This window comes from Euprymna scolopes, chromosome 29 (assembly GCF_053919585.1).
Source record: "Euprymna scolopes isolate OS-2025 chromosome 29, ASM5391958v1, whole genome shotgun sequence".
NCBI lineage: Eukaryota > Metazoa > Mollusca > Cephalopoda > Sepiida > Sepiolidae > Euprymna > Euprymna scolopes.
In genome coordinates, this window is record NC_136510.1 from 24,557,792 (window position 1) to 24,585,744 (window position 27,953).

At 32.5% G+C, this 27,953-nt stretch overlaps 1 protein-coding gene across 2 annotated transcripts in view; it reads left to right on the top strand.

The window, feature by feature from the left end:
- Positions 1-27,953, top strand: part of LOC145252549 (uncharacterized) — a 199,966-nt gene that overhangs the window by 125,930 nt on the left and 46,083 nt on the right. For both annotated transcript variants that reach the window (XM_080112101.1, XM_080112102.1), the window contains exons 3-12: positions 507-543; positions 4,110-4,231; positions 9,930-9,992; positions 11,344-11,566; positions 14,897-15,212; positions 15,502-15,700; positions 19,427-19,534; positions 24,186-24,383; positions 26,463-26,662; positions 27,718-27,894. In XM_080112101.1, coding sequence (XP_079968227.1) covers positions 507-543; positions 4,110-4,231; positions 9,930-9,992; positions 11,344-11,566; positions 14,897-15,212; positions 15,502-15,700; positions 19,427-19,534; positions 24,186-24,383; positions 26,463-26,662; positions 27,718-27,894 — 1,643 coding nt within the window. The remainder of the gene's footprint in view (positions 1-506; positions 544-4,109; positions 4,232-9,929; positions 9,993-11,343; positions 11,567-14,896; positions 15,213-15,501; positions 15,701-19,426; positions 19,535-24,185; positions 24,384-26,462; positions 26,663-27,717; positions 27,895-27,953) is intronic.

Consider the following 27,953-nt stretch of genomic DNA (forward strand, 5'->3'; position numbering starts at 1 on the left):
AAACCATGAATTTAACAAGGTTTATATAAAATTGCTCAATAATAAACAGAGCTTTTAAGAAAGTTAAGTTCTCTATGAAATGGAGGAAAAAAACAAAACTTGCAATTTGAAAATATATATATACATATATATATATATATATACATACCTATGTAAGGTTATTGCAACTGCAGCTCTTATGAAACTGGCATCATCAGGCAAGTGGTTTTAGAAGAGATGTAGTTTAAATTTGTCATGAGGTGTAGCCAAATATTTGTGTAAATAAAACTATTATATAAATAACTGTATTTATTATTGAGCACTATTATATAAAGAGAGTAAAAATTTTCTGGATTTTAATGATTCCATGTGGCGGCATCTTTTCTTTTGGCGGGAGGGGAGCACCTTGTATGTATTACGCTTTATTGTTCTTTCTTGCTTTGTAAAACTATATAAAACACTCACATCTCTTATTTTTACCGAATTAACTCTGTTTTTTCTTTCTTTTTTTTTTTTTTAATTTTCAGGAAGATCTGTATCAACAACTACTGAATTGTAACAAAAGTAAGTGCAATCTAATATATTAGTTTTCTAAAACGACTAGCAGGAGTAACCGGCATTGCTCGGGTGTGGCGAGCTGGCGTAGTAAGGATATTGAGCAAAGGCGAGGCGTAAAAAAAAGGGCATGTGAAAAACAAAATAAGAGATAAAAACAGGAAAATAAAGAAGAAGCAAAAGAAAAAAAAATCACATGAATAACCCTGTTTATATGTTACAACTTTCAACAAAAAAAAAAAAAAAGAAAGAATCAATTCATTACTTGGGCATGAATGTAAAACCCGGAGCTTATGACGTGGCCCCGATATCCACTGCTCCACAATGACATCATCGAAATATCGTTGATTTTTTTTATTTAAACTAATTCAAGAAAGAATGGTAGATGCGCATGCGGGGTTACCGAAATTGGTTAAAAAGGAATGATTTTTTGAGACCCTCCCTTTTTTAAACGATATATTATATGAAATAATTGACCATTTATTTCTAATTTTCACATATTATTCAATCAAGACATCGCTCTTTCAGATGGTACCAGTTTCGACCCGATCCGATGCCGCTGAGAAAAGTTTTGGGGAGGCATACAAACATACACACATTTTGCCTTTTATATTTTAGATTATTTATGCAAATCTACATTTTTTAACAGTTGGATTTTTTGAAACAATTAACAACGACCTGTTCTTAGCTGAGAGTATGCAGTGTTTCTTTGTTGTACGACATTAACCCTAAGCGGGTTGAACCATCTTCCTCCAAGGGTAGAAGCATGAAGTGGATATTAAATTCACAGGCAAGCACCTGTAAAAACATAAGGAAAAATAAGATGTGAACAAATTCCCAAAATTGGATAAAAATCTAGACTCTCAACCAACAAATATGATGCAACAGTCAACCAAAATAACTAAATAAGAATATATTATTAAAATTGAACAAAAATCGAGATTGTCAACCAACAAACACGATGTGACAATGTTTAAGATAACCGAATGAGATCAAATTCTCAAAAGCGGATAAAAATCGAGGCCATCAACTCACAAATATGATGCGACTACTTAAAAACAACAAAATTCTTAAAAAAAAGGAAATAAGATTAAATTCTGAACATTGTATAAAAATTGAGAGTATCAGCCAACAAATAGAATGTGACAAGATAAAAAAATAACAAAATAAGGTTAATTTCTTAAAATTGGATAAAAGTTGTGACTGTCAACCAACAAATATCATATATCAAATATGCAGTGCCATAATTTTTAGTTTTTATTTGTTTGCACAATATACAGGAAAAGAAATAACGTTTTAGTTGTAACAAGGTTTGTACCCTGTACAAACAGAAAGAATGAGTTAAGAAAAAAATAATGAAACCTGATTGATTATATATTATATATATATCAATCAGGTTTCATATATATATATATATATATATATATATATATATATATACACACACACAGGTGGCAAAAAGAAAGTCTGCACTTGAAATGTTTTCAAAAACTGCAAATTTAAGCTTAATTTAATATAACTGTTTAAACAAACTATACCTCATTTGATTGGCCTTTTATTCTTCTATAATTTTACCTGTTCATATTTGACTTTTAATTGAAATATTCTAGTGCTCACGTCAATTTAAAAAAATAACTTCAAATTTAAGGGGCAAAAAGAAAGTCCGCACAATGGGATTATCATCCAAATTCCGACCAAAGTAGGGTAGAAAATGCTCAGTCAACATATTAATGTATTTGGTCGAATTAACTCAACTTTGCAAGCGAACTATAGGGCCTGGAATATTGGTACTAATAATGCCCCACTTCAAAACTGAACCTCCACCTGCAGCGTTGAAACTGAGCACTTAGGATTAAATTCTTTGTCTTTCCTCCGACGGACGTACTGCCTACCATTACTGCCTAACTTGGCTTGCGTCTTGCAACATATCCTTGAAAATTAAATTCCTTTAGTCTGTTCTTGACAGTAGAAAGAGAGCACTTTTTAGCAAGATTGCACTGTTGTTGGATTTGGGGAGCTGTTTCAAATCTGTTTCTTAACCTGCGGATCTGGATAGCATTGTTTTCTCTGTTAGAAGTAACTCTAGTACGACCAGATTTAGGGCATCACGAACACTGGCAGTGTATTGGTGCTTTTGCACAGTCTTTTGTACCGTTTTCTCATCACATTTCAATCTGCGGCCGATTTCTCAATTTGATCAACCAGAAAGGTGGAGATTAATGAGCTCCTGATGATCACTAAGAGAAAGTTGTGGCATATGGACTAAATGTTATGTTGTATAACCTGGAACAACAACAATTATGATTAGAGATGCTTTTTTTTTTTTAAACTGATTTAGGGGCGATAATTTAAGGTGGTTTTAAGTGTATTTGTTGCTGCGGACTTTCTTTTTGCCTCCTCAATTTGAAATTATTTTTTTAAATTGACGTGAACACTAGAATATTTCAATTAAAAGTCAAATATGAACAGATAAAATTATAGAGGAATAAAATGCGAATCACATGAGGTATAGGTTGTTTCAACAGTTACATTAAATGTACGTTCAATTTGTAGTTTTTGAAAACATTACAAGTGCAGACTTTCTTTTTGCCGGCACTGTGTGTGTGTGTATATATATATATATATATATATATATATATATATATATATATATATATATAAAAAATGAAACATGATTTTATATATATAAAACCATGTTTCATTTTTTTTTTTGAACTCTTATTCACCTCAAACAAGGTAAATTGCCACTGAGATATAAGGAGCAACTGTGAGTTAGAGATCATGCAAAAGTAATAAAAAAGTAAAAATAATATATAGCGCACATATAAATACAAAGACATTTGTTTATGAACTTTTGAGATGACACTCTAAGCACATTCAAGAACAATGTTAAATGAAGCATGCTAAAGCAAGTTTACACACACACACACATATATATATATATATATATATATATATATATATATATATATAGAATATTTATTTACACAGAGAAGTATAAGACAATACAGAAAGTGTTTGTGCACACGCACGTGCAGGCTAAGATGCTTCTAGCAGCTCCTGCTCAGATGCGGCAACAGTACTTCATCCTAGGACATACTTGGCTTTTATACAGGTAGAGAGATGTATGTAACTAGCATGCATGTATTGAAATCTTCTTTGTGAGTTCATTATGTACATAGGTACAGAGTTAGAATGTTCTTTGTGTATGTAAGAGTTTGTTAAAGTATAATGAGTATTCATCCTTACCTTGAGAAAGGTAGACATCCTGTCGAGGCGTGAATGTAATTTGCGTGCCACTCACATTCAAGGTTCGAATCAAAAGAGAAAGATAAAGAGAGAGAGAGAAAGGCGGAAGTAGAGAATGCCACCTGCTGGACAAATGGAAATTACAAGGGCAGGTAACCGGTGCGTATTGAAGGTGTGTATATGTGTGTATGATTTGAGTAAATACAGGTTAGATTTTAAACTTAAAATTTCCCTGAATCCCCATTGTTTGATATTTAACGATTTTCTGACTTTTTTCTTTTAGAATCTACTAAATATGCTTTGTTTTTATTTGTTTCTTTCTTCAGTTTTAGACGTGGATCCTTATGATGAGAAGATATTAGGACGAAGAATAAAACTTTTGTGCCGCTTGGGCAAGTTTGATACTGCTCTGTCCTTTGCCATACAGTGGGCCCAAGCAAATCCTGATGTAAGTAAATCCAGAAGATTCATTTATTAAAAAAATCAAAAAAAGAAACAAAAGAAAAAAAAAACAAGTGGTTGTGGGGGATCTTGTTAAAAATTTTGATGTAAAATTCACATAACCTATGAATAGGCAGGTGGGACATAACTGCAAGTGTGGATTGTGGTCTTTGTATGTCAGGTTCGTGGTTAAATTTCTGAATGACGTTGTCATCCATTAAAGCTGATCGAGGATAACAGGGAATCTCATCTATCAAATAGAATATAGAAAGGAAGCGATCTTTTATTGAGACAAATATCTAAACCTTTTTTTATTTTTTTACGAAGGAGTCACCACTTATCAAGGCCCGGCGGCTACTTGAGGATAAAGGTTAATGAGTGTACAGTAGTCAATGGGACAATATCGTAGTAATCGTTTGTTGTGGAAATTTGATAAATTTGATTATTTAACGGGATGGCTCATCAAGAACTTGTTCACGTTGGACTTGAAGACACCCATATTGGAGTCAGCTCGAAAGCAGGTAAACGGAAGAGAGTTCCGCAGTTCTAAAAAAAAAGCTTTGTTCATGGAATCTATGTTTAGGTTTACGCACAAATAAAGAGAGGGAGAAATTATTCATAATGGTTTCAGCTAGACGAGTGTTTTTTGTGAAAGTTTGGTAAAGGAGTACCATAGATTGGAGCTCAGATGAACACTTGCCATGAAAATAACGATGACGCAAAGACAGGCTCACAACGTCTGTTCTGTGGGAAAGAGGTTGCAGGTAAGAGGAAAGGGCATCCCCTACTAAGCTATGAAGTCTATTTTGAATTCTGTCAATGCAGGATAAGATGCTTCTAGCAGCTCCTGTTCAGATGTGGCAACAGTACTCCATCCTAGGGTGTACTTGGCTCTTATACAGGTAGAGAATTGCATTGGCAGTGAGATATATATTATGTACGGTAAAATTATCCCACCATTTTTTCAGCGACCTTGGCAACAGATTTGATGTACGCGTTCCATTTCAGATCAGGAGTAAAGGTGAGAAGCTTGTTCAAACATGAGTCCTCCCCAAGACGAGAGCCATTCATTTTAATTGATGCCAGACAGGGATCAGAGCGTTGATGATGTAAAGATAGAAGCTTGGTTTTAGATGCATTAAAATTAATCAACCACCTCTTTCCCCGTTGCATCATGTGCTCAAGATCAGAGGAGAGAGAATCAGAGAGAGCTTGGTCATTTACAGCCTCTGAAGTGTTGTCATAGATGGTAGTGTCAGCATAAATATCTACAAGTGATTTTAAGATGTTATTTGGAAGATCATTGAAGTAGATCAGGAAGATAGTTGGGCCCAGGATAGCTCCCTGAGGGATTCCAGCATTAATACTGTGAGCTTCCGATTTCTGCCCATCAACCATTATTCTTATGAGTCTATCAGAGAGAAATGATTTAATAATTGAAAAGACATTTTCATCTATACTATAGCTGGAGATCTTGTGAAGTAGACTTTGTCATACCCAATCAAAGGCCTTTGATATGTCAAAAGCAATTACCCTTGAAAGGAAGCCTCTGTTGAGAGATTCACTAATCCTTTGAGATATAACTGTTAGCACATCTACTGTAAATCTAGCAGAATGGAAACCATATTGTATGTCACTGAGGAGGTTATTTTTGCTGAGGTGGTTAACTACTTCTCTATATAACACAGATTCCAACAACTTACTCATGACGCACAGGAGACTTATTGGTATGTACTGAGACGGAGATGACCAATCACCTGAAATCTTTAAATACGAGGCATACTTGTTTTCCAGGATGTCGGGAAGCAATTCTAATTAAGACAATGCTTAAATAGTTTTGTAAATCTGGGAGCTATTTCTAGTTGAAGCTTTTTCAGCAAAGTCTAGTACATTACTGAAACGGTGGATCTTGTTTGCTCGTCCCTATGCAGAGTGGACCATGTCATCCTTTTGTAATATCATCCATTAAAACAAAGAGGGGATAACTGTGCACAGTAGATGATATTGCGGTATGATAAAATCATCCATTAAACCACAGAAGTGGGTATCCTTTATGACGTTTTATTTAAATGAACTGTGACTGATGAACCAGTGATGCCTCGAATTGAGTATAATGTCCAATGTCTGTGAACTTGTATAATATTTTGAAAGCAGCAGCAGTCATAACTACTGCGAATTAATATAATACTACATGTCTGTGGATGATGTGTATGTTTGTTTTATTAGGATAACCATATACAATGCATGACATCATCTATCAAAGCAGAGAGAGAGAGAGAGAGAGAGAGAGAGAGAGAGAGAGAGAGAGAGAGAGAGAGAGAGAGAGAGAGAGAGAGAGAGAGAGATCATTTTTGAAGATTTATCTTGACAAACCATAACACTTTCATGAATGGTCTAGATATCTGGTGGGAGATCTAACATAATACTAAATGTGAACCGACATCTTGCTGTCCAACTCCCCACATAGTACCCCTGTAGCTTATGTTCTTGATAGTAGCCCCCTACATCAAAGTGGCAATGTGCCTTGTTTGGGGTGAAAATGTAATAAAAAAAATGTCTTGTGTATTTAAAAAGGTGTGTTTGAAGGCTTGTCAATGCAGGAATTATTCAGTCATTGGAAACAAATAAATAATTCAGAGTTCAATAATTTTCAATGAGTATTTATTTACCTTGACTTTAGACGGTATAGTTCTCAAATATTTTCGGCCGTTTATATATTTTTTTTGTTTTTTATTTTGAAACGCTTTGTTTGGAAGAAGAAGCAACAGCAATAATAAAGTCTAATCTATATATAACTAAATATCTGGACATATGTTCATTTTTAAATTCGAAAATATTTTCAGTCCTGTGTATGACTTTAAAAGACATCCAATGGTGAGGCCCCATTTTTGGCTTTTCTTTCTTTCTTTCTTTATTTATTTTTTAAATCATATAGTCGCCACTCAACACTCATCAAGGCCCAGAGGTCATGCAAGGTTAAGGGTTAATGGGTACCATAATAGAAATTTGATAATTTTAGAGGATGGCTCTTCAAGAACCTGTTCACATTAGACTTGAAAACAACCAGATGTTGAAGTCAGTTTTGTACCCTGTTGATGCAGGAAAGGATACTCCTTCCCACACGTGGCAACACTACTCCAACCCAGGATGTACTTGGCTCTTATTGATTGAATCGGCAGTGGTATCTACTAGAACTGTAGAATGATCCAGCTATTTTTCCGGTGATCATGACAACGAATTTGGTGTATGTGTTCCATTTCAGATCAGGAATGAAGGTCGGTCTCAGAAGCTTGGGAAAACATGGTGCTTAATGAGGGTCAATGTTGATAATGGAAAGAAAGAAGATTGGTTTTAGATTCATTAAAATTAACCAGCCACCTTTTTCTTCATTGCACCACATGCTGAAGGCCAGAAAAGAGAGAATCAGAAAGATCTTGTTCATTGCTGGCCTTTGAAATGTTGCCATAGATGGTAGTGTTGTCTGCATAAATATCTATGAATGATCTAAGAATGTGATTTGGGAGATGATTGATGTAGATCAGGAAGAGATTTGAGTCCAGGATGGAACCTTGAGGGATGTCAACGTTGATACTATGAGCTTCTGATTTCTGCCCATTGACTATAAACCTATCAGAGAGAGAGAGAGAGAGAGAGAGAGAGAGAGAGAGAGAGAGAATTTAATAATTGAGAGGACATTTCCAGCTATTCCGTAGATCTTTATGCCATTGCTCTCAGGAATTGTATTATCTGTTATCTGCTACCAGTTCAGTGTTTATTAACATACTGGTTCTCTGATCAAAAATGCATTAAAGATTGATGTTATTGGGTTTTTTTCCCCCTTTCTCTGTGTAAAACTCAATCATGTTCTGCAAAGTAAAAAAAAAACCCTAACAATTTTCTTCTACAAAATTATCAAACAAAACTGAATAAATATTTGAATATATAAAGAACTTGAAGAATAAAACTTTTTTCCAAAATTACTGAATTCAGCATTGAATAACCCAAAAATGGTGTATACGCTACAAAATAAAAATAACCACCAAAAATGTTTTCATAAATTTCGATTATTTCGGTTACTATTCTACTCTTGGGTGTTATTCTCACAATGTTTCGACTAATATAAACTGTAAACTTCTTCAGCTGTAGCATGTCGAACTTGAGAATCTACACAGAATTTCAAACAGACCCCTTTATTTAATCTACGGTGATAGCATGCTCTTGTTTTGTCAGCTATGACCGAATAAAAGTCTTAAGTAATTTGCTACTGTATTCTTAATATCACTTGCACTGAAGATTAAACCTTCAACCTTCAGAAAAGTATTATTTAAAACCTGAATTTTATTTAGCATTTTATCTGTTATGCCTCAGAATGAGAACACTAGTCCAAATAATACAAATTATCAATCCTCATCTAAAAAATTCAGAAACATAGTTTTCATAAATGTTTAGAATTTCCAAATATTTATTAATATATGCGACAGATACTGATCCACTGAGTAGTAGATTTTAAAATTTCCAAATTTAATTGAATTATTTAAAAAGCTAAATTATTTTTCTTTTCTTTTATAGTGTGTTAAAATTTCCAAATTTAATTGAATTATTTAAAAAGCTAAATTATTTTTCTTTTCTTTTATAGTGTGTTAAAATTTCCAAATTTAATTGAATCATTTAAAAAGCTAAATTATTTTTCTTTTCTTTTATAGTGTGTTAAAATTTCCAAATTTAATTGAATTATTTAAAAAGCTAAATTATTTTTCTTTTCTTTTATAGTGTGTTAAAATTTCCAAATTTAATTGAATTATTTAAAAAGCTAAATTATTTTTCTTTTCTTTTATAGTGTGTTAAAATTTCCAAATTTAATTGAATTATTTAAAAAGCTAAATTATTTTTCTTTTCTTTTATAGTGTGTTAAAATTTCCAAATTTAATTGAATTATTTAAAAAGCTAAATTATTTTTCTTTTCTTTTATAGTGTGTTAAAATTTTCAAATTTAATTGAATTATTTAAAAAGCTAAATTATTGTTCTTTTCTTTTATAGTGTGTTAAAATTTCCAAATTTAATTGAATTATTTAAAAAGCTAAATTATTTTTTTCTTTTATAGTGTGTTTAAATTTCCAAATTTAATTGAATTATTTAAAAAGCTAAATTATTTTTCTTTTCTTTTATAGTGTGTTAAAATTTCCAAATTTAATTGAATTATTTAAAAAGCTAAATTATTTTTCTTTTCTTTTATAGTGTGTTAAAATTTCCAAATTTAATTGAATTATTTAAAAAGCTAAATTATTTTTCTTTTCTTTTATAGTGTGTTAAAATTTCCAAATTTAATTGAATCATTTAAAAAGCTAAATTATTTTTCTTTTCTTTTATAGTGTGTTAAAATTTCCAAATTTAATTGAATCATTTAAAAAGCTAAATTATTTTTCTTTTCTTTTATAGTGTGTTAAAATTTCCAAATTTAATTGAATTATTTAAAAAGCTAAATTATTTTTCTTTTCTTTTATAGTGTGTTAAAATTTCCAAATTTAATTGAATTATTTAAAAAGCTAAATTATTTTTCTTTTCTTTTATAGTGTGTTAAAATTTCCAAATTTAATTGAATTATTTAAAAAGCTAAATTATTTTTCTTTTCTTTTATAGTGTGTTAAAATTTCCAAATTTAATTGAATTATTTAAAAAGCTAAATTATTTTTCTTTTCTTTTATAGTGTGTTAAAGCTCAAAGCAAAGTCAAAAGAATCAGGAATGTAATAGCCACATCACAGGAACGGGTAAGATCATTTCTTTTTTAAATTTCCGTTCATCTATTTATGAAAATCTGCCATTTTTTTTTGTTATGGATAGCTGTAGCTTCTAACATATAAAAGAAAATCAATTTGATTCTTCACTTTACACCTAAATAGCATTGTATCTTGCAAATTGATTACACTTGATTCTAACAAGACATTTCCTACTTTTTATTCTTTCAGCATGTTTCTTTTTTTTATATTAAAAAGTATAATTTGCTTCATTTTCTTTCTGCAACTACTTGTTCTAACTAGGAAGATTATTAAATTTTAATCCAGAATATGGATGTCTGTATTATCCCTCTCACATTTGTCTTAAACTAAATATATAACTCACATTATCCATCCTTATGCCTAGCAGTTCTAAAATTAATAATGATTGGTTAATTAGTTCTGGAATTTATCAGTGCAAAGATACCTAAATCTTTAATAATAACTTGAAAAGCTAAAAATTATCTGTGTCGTGTTCCTTGTCTGTGGATAGAAATCCACTTGGAGACTGATGTTGATTTAAAAATAAAAGGGCTCATTTAAAAGAGAACAGTTACAGAAAACATTAGAGGAAAGACAGCTGGACTAGTAGTGGACTTGTCTCAGTATATCTAGTTACATTTTATGCTCCTCCACCTTCCCCTTTCCATTGGAGACAGTGTTCTAAACACATCTTTCCTGCTTGAAATCTCAGCAAAGAATTACAGGTGACTGAGAACTGCCTGTGAATTTAATATCTCTCTTGACGCTTTCTCCTTCGGAGGAAGCCGGTTCAACCTGCCTAGAGTAAATGCCATACAGCAACAACAGCAAACAAGAGAAAGAGACCAAATCTTTTTTTTGGCAGTCACATAGTTTCAATAACTTCCATTCTGGAATCACCTCTGACCCTTAAAGTGTCCCTCAAAGTTTACATTTCGAACACGAGGCTTGTTATGTAACACTAGGAGCTTGTCAAAACCAGGGACTCCTCAATTTTATTTTAGTGTTACAAACAAAATACAAATATATAAAAAATATGTATGCCATGTTACTTTTCTGGCAATAATGTGAGGTGAGTGGGGGTATTTGATGTATAAAGAGTGAAAGTGTTTACTACTGTCTTTGTGGGAGTATATATTTAAGAAAGGCATTTTTTTAATAAATGTAATAATTTCTAAACATGGATGAAATGTCCGCTTTTGGAAGTGCTGTAAGTAATGAGAAGATAAAATTTGTTTTGCAAGTGTTTGGTTATTTTCCTATTGAAACTAGTGTCTGTGGAAAAATCGAGATTATTTAAAAATTATCAAATATATGACATGTTATTCTGATCAATGTTTATTTGATTACTTTTTTTTTTCAGGACTTTGATGATGACGATGATGATGCTTTCTCAGACGTCATGAACACTAATCTTGATTCCCACCCGAAACGGCTGTCTCCCGAGGGGGAAGAAAGAAAAGACCCTTTCCACAGCCCACTCTCTTCTACTCTATGCCTACCAACGGCAGCTGGCACCAGACAGTTGGCTGATTCTACAGACAATGTTTCTTCAAGTTCCCATTCTTCATATTGTACCTCAGAAGGTAAACAGTACTGTTTATGTCCATTTTTTTTGAATAAATAAAACACTTTCCATTCTAGACTCACGGACAAAAATATTTATGAACCAATAGCGTTACACAGGAAAAATTGATTCTTTGTTGTAGCGAAATTCGAAAAATAAAATATTGAATTTCAAGTGAAGCCAATGGTATATACTGGATTGTTATGTCACAGTAATGAACATATCCAAAAATTATGAAAAACAGGAAGGTAGAAAATTAATTATTAATGAAAATAGTTTTCGAAGACATGTAGCAAAAATTTTGTTTTGCCAAGAAAGAAACCGAAGAGTTTTAATTGTAACAAAAGGGAGATAATTATTTTCTGAAAACTGAAAATCTTTCGCCAATTTAGCAAAACTTAATTTTCATTGTCTTTGAAAACTGTTTTCATTTATAATTAATTTTCTACCTTATCGTTTTTTTTGTAATTTTTAGATATTTTTATTACTGTGACATCGATCGATGCCTCCGCTTAGTCTTGAAAGACAAACAATACCTTCTGTTGAGGCAGCTGCGTGTGTCATTGTGAGGCAAGGGTTGCACAATCACTAACCACACCTCTCCTGAATCGGCACTGTTTGAGACCAGTGGCAAGGAGAAGTCCAGGATGACTGAAAACAATGCCGAGATAAGCGGAAAGCACATACAGCACCTAGAAGTCTCGAATGGTCATCCATTTAGTACTGACCAGGTTCAACGTTGCTTAACTTCGGTGATCCAGCGGGAACTGGTGTGTAAACGTGATTATGCTGTATATACTGTGAGATGATTATTTAGTAAATACCATTGGTTTCACTTGAAATTCAATATTTTAATTTTTTGAATTTTGCTACAATTATGAAGAAGAACCGAAAAATTATCTTCAAATATAAGAACGCAAGATTGTTATATAAATACGTACACTGTACTGGAAACCATGTATCAAACTGCAAAAGTTGAGTATAGTGTGTTGTTCGGACAACTGTTCTCATCTTGAAGGTTTCGGCCAATGTAACCTCTGATCTTCAAGTGTATCCTGTTGCGCTCAGGAGTCTGTGTTGAATTTGGAATGAAACCCTTTATTTAATCCACAAGGCTAACATGCTCTTGCTCCGTCAGCCATAACCAGGTAGAAGTTTTAAGTAATTGGCAGTTGTACTCTTAGTATCACCCACAAGAACTTGTGGGGTAACGTATAAAGTACTAGGTAAAATTCAGTTCTAAATAATGCTCTTTTGGATGTTGAAGGTTCAATCCCCAGTGTGGGTGATACTGAGAATACAACTTAGAACTGATAGAGGTTAAGACAGAGACATGATATGATTCAATATATTTCATCCATTTGCAGACAAGTATATATTAAGATTACAGAGAAGAAATATATTTGCTTACATATTTTATCTAGCCCGATAAGTCTTCCACTAACAAATACTTAATGGTATTTTACTGTCAATTTTCATTGGATAAACAACAGATATAATTATCCAATGAAATTGCTTTGTGTGTTAACAATTACAAATGGTATCCTTGCTCATTCGATAGCATTTCATCATTGAGCACTTTTTTCAAATTATTAAAATCAAAACATGATATGAATGTTATGTTTTTGCAAGGACCCATGGCTTAGTGGATAAAGTACCTGGTGAAATTCATTTGCAAGTTACACTTTTCTGGAAGTTTAACGTTCAATCCTCAGAGCGGGTGACACTCAAAATACAATTGCAAATTATTTAGGACTTCTATTCAGTCATGGCTGACAGCATGAGAACATGGATTAAATAAAGGGTTCTGTTCAAAGTTCCGTGCAGATTCCCAAGTGTGACAGAAAGTTTTTTGGAATTTTACAAGATACACCTGAAGAAGGTTTTTTTTTTTTTTTTTTTTTTTTTTTTACAAAGGCATCACCACATTATCAAGGCCCAGAGGCCACTCAAGGATAAGGGTTAAAGAGTGTACAGTAGAAGTTGGTCAATATAGTAATCATTAGTAATGAAAATTTGGTAAATTTAATAACTTATATGGAACGGCTCATCAAGAACTTATTTACCTTAGACTTGAACACAACCATATTGTAGTCAGCCGGAAAGCAGGAAAACGGAAGACAATTCCACAGGCGTGCAGTTCTAAGAAAGAAGCTTTGTTCATGGAATCTATGTTTAGGTTTAGGCACAGATAAAGAGTGGGGGAAATTATTGATAGTGTTTACAGCTAGACGAGTGTTTCTTGTGAAAGTTTGGCGAGGGGGGACCATAGATTGAAGCTCAGTTGAACACTTTCCATGAAAATAACGATAAAGCAGAGACAAACTCGCAACATCTCTTCTGTGAGATAGAGGTTGTAAGGAGGAGAAAAGGACATCTCCTACGAGGCTACGAAGTCTATTTTGAATTCTATCAAGGCAGGACAAGTCCTTTCTAGCAGCTCCTGCCCAGATGTGGCAACAGTATTCCATCCTTGGTCGTACCTGGCTCTTATATAGATAGAGAATAGCATCAGCAGTGAGATATCTACTGGATCGATAGAAAGATCCCACCATTTTTCCAGCGGCCTTGGCAACAGATTTGATATACGTGTTCCATTTAAGATCAGGAGTAATGGTCAAGCCCAGAAGGTTGGGGGTGATATTGAACGAGACGTTGTGAAAATATCACTCAAGATGAGAACAGCAGTCTGAAGAATCGAAATAATATGAATAGCCATTTTGTTTTAGAAATTTTAAGGTGGGGACTTATAATTTATATCATTTGGATTATTTTTAATGCTTTTGTTTTGATTTTTATATAAAACAAATAATAAGACATCTTTGTGTGTGTGTACATGTTATTTTCACAACACAGAGGAGTGCATATTTTTCAAATATTTTCATTTCGTTTTGTCATGAGTATGTACATCATAGATTTTACTTTACTTTTGTTGAATTATTAAAAAAAAAAAATGGAAAAAATCTGTATAATATATATGCTTGTGACAAAACAGTAATATCATATTCTACAAATCATGTAAATTGATCAGGTCGTTCTATTTTTTTTAAAGAAAATCATTTTTAAGTGATTAATGGGAATTAGTAGGCATTAAAACAAATCTTGCAAATTTGAATTATTGAGTTATCTCCCTTTGTTGACTTTATTTTCAAAATAGTAAGCAAGACAGTCTCTCTTTGGTTACTCATAAAATTTGATTTTCTTTTTTAAAAATAAAACAACTTGATTAATTTGTTTTTTTAACATAGGAGAAATTCTGGACAAGAACCTAATTAGTATTATCGATTTGGTATCGATTTTATTTTTAATTAAATTTTGAAAATAAAAATGTTTGTTTTTTTAATTTCAGATTCCTTTCAGTCTTCACGGGATACCATGGAAGATTCACTTTACCAATGTCAAGTGTGTGACATTGAATTCCGAAAGCTGTCCGAGTTTGAACACCATTGTCAGTGCGATGTGCACAAGAAACGTCTCAGTTCCACGGAAGGTGCAAGCTGGAATTGCAGTTTCTGTGATGTTACGTTCCGTAACCAAGCAGAATTGGAAAACCATTGTCGAGGGGACCTGCATAAGAAGTCAATTACCTCTGATGAGAGCCGAGAATGGAAATTTCGGCCACCTCCGCGAAGTTTACGGGCAGAAGAATTCTCTATGTGTGTTCGGTAAGCATTTTGCCAATTTATCTTATGTAACGTTTACTACCCCCCCCCCCTCCTCGAATATGAATTTCAAATTCCAGAGGAAGGAATTGAAGTGAATTGAAGAATTTTTAATATTCATCATGATGTCGAAATTGACAAGAGAATCACACAGAATCATACACACTCACATTTAGTTTATTATTATTTTTAACATTTAAAAAAAGAAAACGTTTTTCTTTTTGCTTTTGTTATTTTCATTGTTGAATGTTTGATGAAACATTTTAATATTCATTATTTTTCGACCTTTCAGCTTTTTGGAAACTGGGAAATGTTCTTATAGCGATAATTGTACGCAAGCTCATTCCCAGGAAGAATGGCAGGAATGGAAAGACCGATTTGAGTTTAAGAAACAATCTTTGCAAAAAGCACGGGAGAAACGTCTCCATGGAATGTCATACACAGAAAAGTTGTCGGAAAAGCTTTTATTCGCTGAAAATCCAGATTCTCTGGTAAGATTCTTTAATCACCATCTATTCTATAAGAAGCAGCTGAAAAGTAAAAGAAAACAAACTACAAAACAAACGGCCACAAATTTGGTGTATTCTTGATTAGCATTGCCCTGGACAAATACCTAAAATTTTTCAAAAAATATTCTTTATCTGAAGGTCATCTGGACCAGGTTCCGTCATAGAGAGAGAGAGGGGGGGGTCTAGTGTTATTATGTACTAATTTGGAATAAAAAATGCTGACTTATTACACAAGGAATCTATAAATATAAAAGTGAAAACGTGTGCATGTATGTATGTTCGCTTTTTGTGTATGTCTGTAAAAGGCTTTATTCGCTGGACTTCTCAGTCAGCTCACTCCTTCTTAAAACTTTTTATATGCTGTCTAAATCATAATATCTAAGAGTTACGAATGGGGGTCGTGGGTGTATTTAATTTGCCTGACATTTATGCACCATTTTTTCCATTTTTTTTAATTTTTTATTTTTTTTTTAGATCGCCACGTGTATCTTCCGTTTTTTCAGTATAAAAAAGCAAAACGGGATTCGAATCAGCAGTTTCCGGTGGTCTTCGGAAAGCGATGTAAACGTTTGGTCAATGTCGGCTTTTCAGCGTCATATTAGACAATTGCTTTCGTCTGGACACTCCTCTAATAAACGGGGAGCTGGTTTTCCCCAAAGTTGGGTAAAAACAAACAAACCAAGTTATTGACCTCATTAAAAACTGTCCCGCAGAAAATGTCAACTGCTGACTAGCTATTGCTCATGTCGTTGTAACGCTTGCAGAAAATGTAACTCCACGATTTCCACTTGACCTCGTTAAGTCATTAGGTGTGGGCACCTGTCAATTCTCTTCCTACTTAAATAAATTCAAATGTCTTTCAGTAACTCATTCTTGCTGGCCGATCGGTTAACGTATCATGTTTTTTTCACATTTTATTTTCCAACTTTGCCTCAGGGCTTCGGGTTTGATCCTACCTACCTACCAAAACTTTTATTTTTTTTGTTTCTCACTCGGGCAACGCTGGGTACCCCCGCTAGTCTATATATAAAGCAGAGTTGTCTGTGTGCGCATGTCCAGCTGGAGAGGAATGGGCTGAGTGGATTAAAAAGAGGCGGTTGGAGAGAGAAAAATAGATCAAGAGGTATAGAGATATCATTTTAATAAAAATTGGTTACTATTGCTCCGAGTAATGCTTGGTAGCCCTGATAGTTCTTAATATATAAAATGATGTTTGTTTACAAGATTATGAAGAAAATATAACACAATAGTTTCGTTTTCCCAAGATTTATTCATCAAACTTGGGTTTGTGTTCATGACTTCTTCTGTCAATTGCACTCGTTTGGTCCTCATGACAACCTTGATTCAGTCGCAGAACCTGCTTGTGTGTTGGTGTTTCATTCCATTGCACCCAACACAATAAACTTCCATCTATGCCTGGCTAGACAAGGCGTGAAGCCACCTGATGTAAGAAGCTAACAAGAACGGAAAACAGTTATCACAATGACAGGAGATGTCTATTGGCCTCAGTCTTGAAAAATGAAAGGAAAACACTCAGTAGGTAGAGAATTCCACAAGTCTGCGATTCTTGGAAATAGCTATTGGAATAGGAAGCTGTATTACAATTAGACAACAAAACAATGAATTGATTGAGACCACTAGACCAACGAGTCAAATGAGCTGAAACAAAGGAAACAGGAAATGATAATGGCAACCTTTTGTCTCATGAGACAATGGCATCTGCATCTAGTCGGGTGCAAGGCAGCATCTACTGTGGCTATACAGTTAAAGCTGTAGGCCTGGGCAGCTAATAAGGAAACCAAGGTTTGCTCAGTTACCAGGGTCCCCTTTTGGTGTTGCAAAGTCCGACAGAAAGGCACGCCAATACAGTCAGAGCCAGCATAGTTGCAGGAGTTGCTGAAAAATTGTTGTTGTGCTTCACCATCCGCCTATGAAGATTCCAAACTGGATTTTTTGTCAGGGTTTACTCCCTTAGTCTTTGTCTTTCCCAAGGCATCCACAAGGCATAGCTGGTTGAAATTTGAAAATTTTCCAATGTTGACGAAAATAACAGAGATCCTCATCGTAGTTATGATAGTATTAAAATAAAAATCAAATACTTAAATGATTTTTCTTAAAAAAAAAAAAACGCGGTGGAAGAAACACCGATTCAATAACAGTGAAAATTAAAAAAAAAATATTTCCAATTTTGACAAAAATAAGAGATTCTCATTCTAAGCAGGAAATAGATCTAACAATTCTGAAGAGCACTCATCATAATAATAGTATTTACAGAAAATATACTTCAAATGTTACAGATACGACTGAGTTTGGCTATGATGGACCTCTTTTTTTTTTTTTTTCAGGAAAAATTTAGGGATTGTGTTTTTTTGGATGACTTTACAGATAAAAATTTGGGAGTTACAGTTCAGTAATAGTGAAGTCCATTCATGATCACCAAAGTGTTTCTGTAAATCATTGAATGACGATGAAACAAAGACTGTTGGAGATTGATAATCGAAATTTGGTAGACAAGTCAGGCATAGATTAAAATTTATTTGTATTAAAAAACGTTTGATTATAGAAAGGATTGTAAATTTTATTAAAGATTTATTGAGTGACATTTTGGTGTGAGAGTGCAATCACCTGATATAACCTTTTGTTTTTTTTTAAATGTTTGTGAATTTTTTAAAATGTTTTTTTTTTTTTTAAATGTTTTTTTTGTTTAAAATGTTTTTTTTTTTTTTTTTTTTTTTAAATGTTTTTTTTTTTTAAATGTTTGAATTTTTTTAAAATGTTTTTTTTTTTTAAATGTTTTTTTTTTTTTAAATGTTTGTTTTTTTTAAAATGTTTTTTTTTTTAAAATGTTTTTTTTTTTAAATGTTTTTTTTTTTTTTAAAATGTTTGAATTTTTTTAAATATTTTTTTTTTTTTTTTTTAAATGTTTGTGAATTTCCAGATTTGTTGTTGAGGTAAAAGAAACACTTAAAATTTGAAAATTATTTTGTAAGAATTTTTATTTTTTGATTCAAAAAGAAAAAAATTTTGCTTATCGAAATAATCAATTTGTTCTCCTTTTTTCTTTAAAATAATTGCCATGTTTTAAACAATAAGTATATAACCCATTATATCAATATTTGATCGGCATTTCTAAATTCTTTAACGTTTTTTCTTTCTTGTATTTTTTAAGCTTTTCTATTTCTAGTTCATGTACCATAATAGAATATGGTGCAAGTCTATAAATGGTCCACAAGTAATCTTTTTTACTATAAAAATCTTTAAAAAATCTTTATAATGTACGTACTTGTCACTGCATGAAAATGTCATATTCCAAAAATCACGTAAATCGATCAAGTAGTTTTTTTTTTATTAAAAACAAGATGGCGTGAGGTTTTTCTTTGATAAAATGTCTCATAATATTTGATTTTCTTAAATAAAAAAAAAACTACTTGATCGATTTACGTGATTTTTGGAATATGACATTTTCATGCAGTGACAAGTACGTACATTATAAAGATTTTTTAAAGATTTTTATAGTAAAAAAGATTACTTGTAGACCATTTATAGACTTGCACCTAGAATATTGATAAAAAAAAAAGGAAGAAAAAAAAGAATTTTATAAACACGTGATGAGTATTTACTTAGTAGACGAGGCATGAGAAGAATAAATGATTGAATAATTAACCTCAAATTTTGCGATATTTTAGTTTATTTTGTTACTAATTTCAGCTCGTCAACAACTTGGATCATGTGAAACTCCACATCAATTCTGATCTGCGGGTCAATATGTCCAACAAGAAGTGTACCAATTCCTGGACATTTACTGTCACCAGCAAGGTCTGTACCTTTATTTTTCTGACATAGGGCGGGGGGTGCTTTGATCCCTACAGATAGTCAATTGTTTTCTTTGTCAACAGAAACAACTGTTCATTTCTCTGACACATAAGTCAGTAGATGCTCAGTGGATAGTGGCATCTCATTGCAGCAATCATTATCTCTATGGTGGTTTTAATAACAGGAGCAAAGTGGTTCGTTTTTCTCTTCTCTAGTTATGATGATAGCTAGCTGGGACCAAGTAAAGAATAGATACCCTGTAGCAGAAGACTACAACCGGCGCACATTTCAAGTGACACCGGTGATTCGACCTTGACATTGGCACAAGCACATGGTGTTGGTTGTTGTTTAATGGTGGTTTAAAAAACAATAAATATTCATCATTTCATCATTAGTAACAGCAATGGAAAATTAAGTTAAAAAAAAAAAACAATTAAAAGTCATTTTTGGTATCGGAAAATAGTCCTGAATTTTTCTGATTCTGATACTCTAAAAAGTTTCATTTTTTTTCCGATTCCAGATTTTGATTAATTGTCCCAACATTTGTATGTTGGTGTCAGTTTAAAACTAGATTACCATCTTGGTTAGTGAAGCCTTCTTATCGCCGTGGATATGTCATGGCTAATAATGAGTTAAATTTGCATCTCAAAAGACGAGTTTGGTGAATTGACCTAAGTTGGCTACATTGCAGGGATATTCTGCTGCTAAAGAGAACAAAATGTGCCAGTGCACTCATTTATGTAATTAGTGTCCTTTTTGCATAAGATATTCTTTCTGTTTTGGTAAATCAAAATCCAAATTAAATGTTTGTTCTTATTAACGCTCAGCTTACAAGTAAAGCAGACATTTCAAGCATCATTAAAAGATGATGCTGTTTGTAGCAAGGACTACTACTACTACAAATCATCATCAAACATTCTTTGTGCATGCTTCATTGAGTCAGACTGAGGCTGATAGTGTAGAAGGTTATTGTTAGTGAAAGAGGTTCTGCACAATCTATAAAAAAAATTGAGTTTTTTTTGTTTCAACAGTTTAGATGATGTTGCTTGAGTTTTTTTTTTTTTAACTTGCATAAAAAAATTTGCAAAATTAAGCCTAATAGATCACCGAATATTTCATAATCTTTTTGATGCATCTAAAAACCAAGGGCAGGTAAATTATTGGTGCTGTTCAGAATCTCCATCCCCCTCTATAAAAAAAAAAAAAAAAAAAAAAAAAAAAAAAAAAAATGGAAAAAAAAATCTATGATCTACATATGTAATGGAAAGGAAATATCATACACCAAAAATCACATAAATTGATCCAGTAGTTTTATTTTTAAGTAAGAAAATCAAATTTTATAGCTAAACTACAAGGAATGATCTCACTATGCCATCTCGAAAATATTCTGAAAGAACAAGGGAGATAACTACAAATTAAGCTGCTTCTGCCCCTGTTGAGCATCATTAATTTCTAAACAATCAAATTATTATTGTTGGCATTTGTTTCCCCAGCATCTTTCTAGTTAGAATTCTTTCTAGAAAGACATTGGGTACTCACAGAGGGAACCTTGTGAAGGTTGCTAACATCTCTAAGAGAAAATGTTTCAGTGGAGCAAACTAGATTCAAACTTGGCACACCCAGGTTGTCACTGTGTCGTTAACTACTTAGCCGCTGCTGATGATGATGCTGCCGATTTTAGTAAGAATAACTTATAATAAGGACTAATTCTGCTATAAACCATCATCAAACGTTGTGCATACATCACTAAACCAGATCAACACTGCAGTGTAGAGGGTTCTTATCTGTGGGAGAGGTTCTGCCAAATCTATAAAAAACTGGGTGCTTATTAAGATAGAATCAATAGATCGATTTTTTTTTAATGTGGTTTTAAGGCAAAACAACAGTATTTACTTAATTGGCATGTCGAAAATAATAATATATCCAAAAATTACGAAAATTTGTTCAATACAACAGCTATTGTGTTTTTAGGAAAAAGAAATCTATTGTTATGGTCTAAAACAGTATATCAGCCTTTAAGTGGCGAAAAGGGTGATAAGTATGTGCTCCCCCCTGTATTTGCAATCTTCAAGGTGTACATATCTAAAGAAAAATGTAATATCCCCCAATTATCCGTAAAAATTACTTTTTACTATAAATAATTTTCTACACTAATTTTTGGCTATATTACTAATTACTATTTTCGACGTGTCAATCAAGTATGTAATATTGTTTTTGCTTTAAATGATATATTAAAAAATTGATCTGTCACCAAGCACTAAATTTTTTTTTTTTCGTTTGCATTTTAATAGTTAAGATGGTGTCGTTTGCGTGTGTGTGTATACATATTAATGTTGGGACGATTAATCGGGAATTGGAAAAATCGGAAGATTTGGGGGTATCGGAATTGGAAAAAATTGATGCCTATTTTCCGATGCTAAAACAATTTTTTTAATTGTCTTTTTTATTAGCTTTTTTTTTAAACGGAAATCTTCCATTGCTGGTAATAATAATAAAATAATAAATATTTATTGATTTTAAATTACCAGGAAAACTAAAATCGCTAGATCATCCTCCACAAGTGTATTTCAATGTTTAGGAAAATATCTGCATATTTTACGAAAATCGAGGGAAATGACAATCTTATAGATAAATGATTAGAGATTTATAAAGAATTTAGCGCGGAATCAGTAATTGTATCGGAATTGGGAAAAATATTGTAATCGTCCCATCACTAATATATATATATATATATATATATATATATATATAAAGCTGAATGTGTGTCTATGTGTCTGGTCATGAATAGGCTCCTATATGGTTAACTATTTTATAAAACTGATTACATATAATGATAGAAGATGTATCGAGACACAGGAATGGATATGTTTGATCTGGCAGAACAGGGGTTCATTAAAATTGTGGGGTCTGCGTTCGCGCCTGGTCCACAAAGTATGGAAATAAAAAATAAAAAATAAAAAACGTTTACAAGTGTTTTTTATATAGATGTACATAAGAATACTTTAATAAGTATGTTTTAACTTAAATAGGGATGGTAGAATAAAATTGTGGGGTCTGCGTTCGCGCCTGACCTCCATAGAATGGAAATAGGCACAAAGTTTAATAAAGACTTTTCATATCTATCTGCGTAAGTATACTTTGATAATTATGTTTCAGTTTGAAGAAATATGGTATAATAAAATTATGGGGTGTTCGTTCGCACCTGACCTCCATAGAATGGAAATATGTCACAAAGTTTAACAAGGTTTTTTAATATAGATCCACAGAATATTGTGATAAGTGTTTCAGTGTGAACAGGTATGGTATAATAAATTATGGGGTTTATCTATTTTTTTTTTTTACTTTCATCATATTTTGCTTTGGTTTTGATACCCCCAAATTTGAAGCTATCTCTTTACAACCCTTCCTTTTCATAACCTATCATACTTTCATAAATCAGAGTCCATTTTCTGTAGGCTGTTTTTGAACCCAGTCAACGACGGGTACTTTTGCTAGTATATATGCATATATAGTATATATGTATGTATATATATTTTTTTTTTTACTGTTTTTTTTATTGCATACAATTTGAAAAATTGGGTTTATATTACTGTACACATAGATTCGAAAAAGTTGTCAAAAAACAAATATATAACAAATAAATGTTATCAAAGGCAAGATAAATTACTTTTTTACCAAACTGGATATAATTTTTGTGTTTTTATTCAATTTAACATGTTTGTTCAGCTCGAAAAGCATACAGTGTTTACCGATATATTGGAAAATTCAAAATGGCGGCCAACTCTCTCTTTAACACGGTAAGTTCGGGAAAAAGTGTTATAAATAATAAACTAGACAAAATACTATTAAAAAACCACCGAATATATGTCAAGTTATGTCACGGTAACATATATTGAGCGAATTTCTAACAGTATTTTGTCGAGTTTATTATTTATTACACCGTTTTCCGAACTTACCGTGTTAAAGAGAGAGTTGGCCGCCATTTTGAATTTTCCAATACATCGGTAAACACTGTATGCTTTTCGAGCTGAATAAACATGTTAAATTGAATAAAAACACGAAAATTATATCCAGTTTAGTAGAAAAGTAATTTATCTTGCCTTTGATAAGATTTATTTGTTATATATTTGTTTTTTGACAACTTTTTCGAATCTATGTGTACAGTAATACAAACCCGAAAAATTTAAGCATGATAGACCAATAAAAACACAGAATGTCTCCAGAGATATTTGTGATGCATCTAAAAAAATTAAAGGAAGGTAATCCTGCAAATTTCAAGAATTATTCCCATACTTATCTTCCATATTCTAAATAGTACTCCATTATTCAGATTGTTATGCTTTTACCATGTAATTTTCTTTTTAATGAAATAATGTGCAAATTTATTCTTCAAAAATAAAAAAAATAACTACTTGATCAACTTTTGTGATTTTTGGAATATACCATCTTCATTCCGTGACAAGTAAATACAATATAAAAGTTTTTCTTTTTTATTCATCGCTATAAGTGCCAATCTGAATAAGCACCAAGTTTTTACTGCAAGTTTTTTTTTTTTCAATAATAAAATGAAACGAGGTGAACTTAACCATATTTAAAAAAAATTTTTTAAATATATTTTTGTTCGTTTTTAATGAAACTTCTTTTCTTGTTCCAGGTGTGTCTTCACCGTGTCATCTTGTTGGATGACAGCAGCAGGTTATTTTTCCGAATCTCCAGCATCTCTGTGGGCCCACGGAAATCCCAAAAGCATCAAAACATTGAAAATCCTTGCCAAGAGTGGGTCAACTTTGAAGCATACCAGATGAAGAACATATCAAGTGTGAATGCAGTGGAGAATGTCTATAGAATAAAGGTTTGTCATACATCCGTTTGTTTCATTACCATTGAAGACGGTTAGATAAGTCTATTCTGTAAAATTGATGAACGAAAATCACTGTACGTGTACTCCTAAATTCTTTAGCCTTGAGTTATCCATAAAATGACTGTGAAACATTAATAAAGTTTGTTTACTATTTAGTTACTAGCTACGCCCTGAAGTGCACACTGAGTAGCTGTAAATGCAAAGAGTAAAAGAATAATCCAGGTTAAATTCAAGCAAATCACTTCAGTCTGTTGTAATATATTGTGCTTCTGTCGCAACAATGTGAGATACCACATCAGTCACTTCACTGAGACAGTACTAGTTCATATAATTATCATATCACTATAACTCTTAATGAGATTAAAATTTTGATTGCAGAATTTGATTCCTCGTGTCAAAGAACATATATTTTGATGAACAGATCATCAAAATATCAATTCTTTGACAATATTTAGTGCAAATGCTGTTTCGTACTCGTACGAATGCTGGCCATTTTGAAAAATGGTGGCCATTTTGTTTTTGAAGTTGGCTAATGTGCTTTTCTGAAAGAGGGAGTTCTGAAACACCTGCGTGCCAATTTTGGTGCTTGTATCACCAAGTGAAAGATTGTTTCAGCAATCTGCCCCACTATATAACGTTCGTGCATTCATTGCTCCAAATTCCCATGAGGTCAATATCATTCAGAAGTCGAGATCGTAATGTGAGACCTTTCCGGCTGTTGCTTTACCTCGGAGGACCACAGGAATCTTTTTAAAAGAGGTTTGTTGTGTCTGGATACATGCCCATAACTTTAAGAGGTTTCCAAATCTGAGAGAATGTGTATTTTTTTTATTATCTATTGTAGTTTTGTTGTTAGTTCATACAAGATACAAAAAAGGAAACATGTACAATTGTTGTCTTTGTTTTAAAGGTTTTCTTCTGTTTTATTAATGTTTGAGGAACACAGAACAAGATTCTGCTGTCAGTTCATTGATGCTTTAGTGGATGGATTATGACATAGATTTTTGCATGTTGACAAATGTGTATGTTTAGCTACAAGTGAAGAATGATAAACTGCTGTGTATCTTCATCTATATTATTTAATCAATTGGAATGTTTATTGAGATGAGTATTGGTTATTCGTTTATTGCAGACTATTATCCTCATCTTTTCGTTGTTGTTTCATGATGTTTCCACCTGATGAAGGCTAGAGGAATAGTTGGCCGAAACGTCGTGAAACAACTAAGAAAAGATGAAAATAATAGTCCGCAATAAATAAATAAATAAATAATACTCATCTCAATAAACGTTCCAATTGATTTAATAATATATACCATTTGGTATGGACTCAACAATAGAAGATCAGATGATAAATAAACGTGGATTTATAAGACCAAAATATCCAACCTTGATCGCCCTTCGGTGCCTGTGGCGCAGTGGATAGAGACATTGAATCTCTATGGTTCCAGGTGAGCATTGTCTGAAGATAGCGGTTTCAATCCTACCCAAAGCCGGCAAGAAGCTTAGTTGGCCAAAACGTGGTGAGACGAAAAACAGCTATCGAAGGCAGTAATGTCTGAGAATGCAGTTAGGAGATTCGGAGTTCCTATCTCGCCGCTGTTACCACCTGGCGAAGACAGCTGAAACATCGTGAAACGATGACTAAAAGATGAGGATAATAGTCTGTAATAAATGAATGAATCTTCATCTACTTCCAAAAATTGTAAAAAACAGAAGGACGTCTGCTGTTTTATCTGATTGGTTTGTGATGTCTCCAGTATAAATCATATCAACATATTACAAAACAGTAACGTTTATGTAATACTTTTAGATGTGACATTTTTTTTTTTATGTTAATCTTTGTTAATGTCTTAAGTATAAATAACTAAAATTTTGTCAAACTTTTTTGTAAAAAGTTATAACTTAGCTTAAATGTTTCATAATGTCTTTCCCTCCTAACCCTAACCCTAACCCTAACCCTAAACTGCCCCGTTTTACCTCTCTGCTCTCTCAGATCTTTCTAACTTCTCCGCCATGCTCAAAATTTGAAATTTTTTCCATCTTAAAAATCTGTTGCCTTCTTGTTTGCAGGTGGTTTTCAAGACGAATATTTATGGAACCTTTCGACAGTCAATTGTGTTTGATTTTGGTACGGAGCCATTGCTTTCCCGAGAGATGCACGTAGAGTCTGCACCAATTCAGGAGGCAGATAAATTATCCAAAGACTTGATGTCCTTTGATGCAAACAGGTGGACAGAATTCAACACGGAAATTGTAAAGTTTGAACCAAAGTAAGAACGCATGCACATACGCAATGTTCTTTTGTCTACGCAAAAGATAAAGAGAAGATGAATTTTGGTCACATAGCAATTCAAATGTGCTTATAAATCTTTGTCTCACAGGGGCATCCCATTTTAAAATAGGGGTGGGGTGTTTTAATGAATACTGCTGTAGGCTATGGAATTTTCTAGACTGATGAGATCAAATTCAATTGGAAAAGTTTTGGTCATGAACGTACTAATATGGTTGGAGAAAGTATAAATGTGGATAAAAACTGAAATATCCATTGAATTAAATATGAAAATCACTGAACCTAATTGAAGAGGAATTTTCCGTCTTTTAATATGAAATTGCCAGATTTTCACATTCAGACTCAAACAGCAACCCATTTAGCATATTAATACTTGTTCTATTTCATCTATATATTTTATAGATGCGCTTTTACGAAATGCGTGCCATATATATACTCTAATGACCATGGTTTTTGTAATCAAACAACTTCTTAAATCAACAAAGTTTTATTTATTTTACAGATGATAATCTGACAAACAAGAGAGTTCAGATCAGTATGTGGAGTTGGTGTGCGTCACGGTCGATCGGACGACGGTAGAAGTGTGTCGCTGACTCTGCTCTCTTCTCTCTGTCTGATTGTCTTTGTTTTGACTTTGTTTTTTATATTTACATTGCTCCACATTCCTTGATTGGGATCTAGTTGTTTCATGATTTCAATTCTTCGATTGGAATGTAGAGTTGACGGCATCACATCAATCTGATTTACAACTGGTTTTATCTCCGATATTTTACAACATTGTCACCTATGATTCTGATTTGACTATTTGTTGTTGTTTTTGTCCTTCTACTGTTTTATACACATAAATGTATTATTTTACATTAGTTTTTTTTTTTTAGTGAAAATACTTAATTCTGAAAAAGAAAACTTTTAGCTTATTCACCGAATATTCTTACACATTAAACGTAGGTAATCATATCATGAGTTTAACTCGTTTGACTGCTGCAAAAAAAAAATAAATATTGAAAAACGTTTTTTTTTTTATTGGTGTTTCAGTCCGCTTGCTTTGAGTGAGAAAGAAGAAATCTTATTGGAGGAATACCCGCTTCCTGATCCAAATAAACTTCAAATGCAAGAAGTTATTTCTCAGACATTCGGCAGAGAAAATTATCGACAATGGATGCATGATCTGCTCTATTTTGAAGAACTCACTCAGTTTGGATTAATTTCAAGGTAAATATAGAACATATTCTTTCCTTATTCATAAAATTACTTACAATGAAGGATTGATT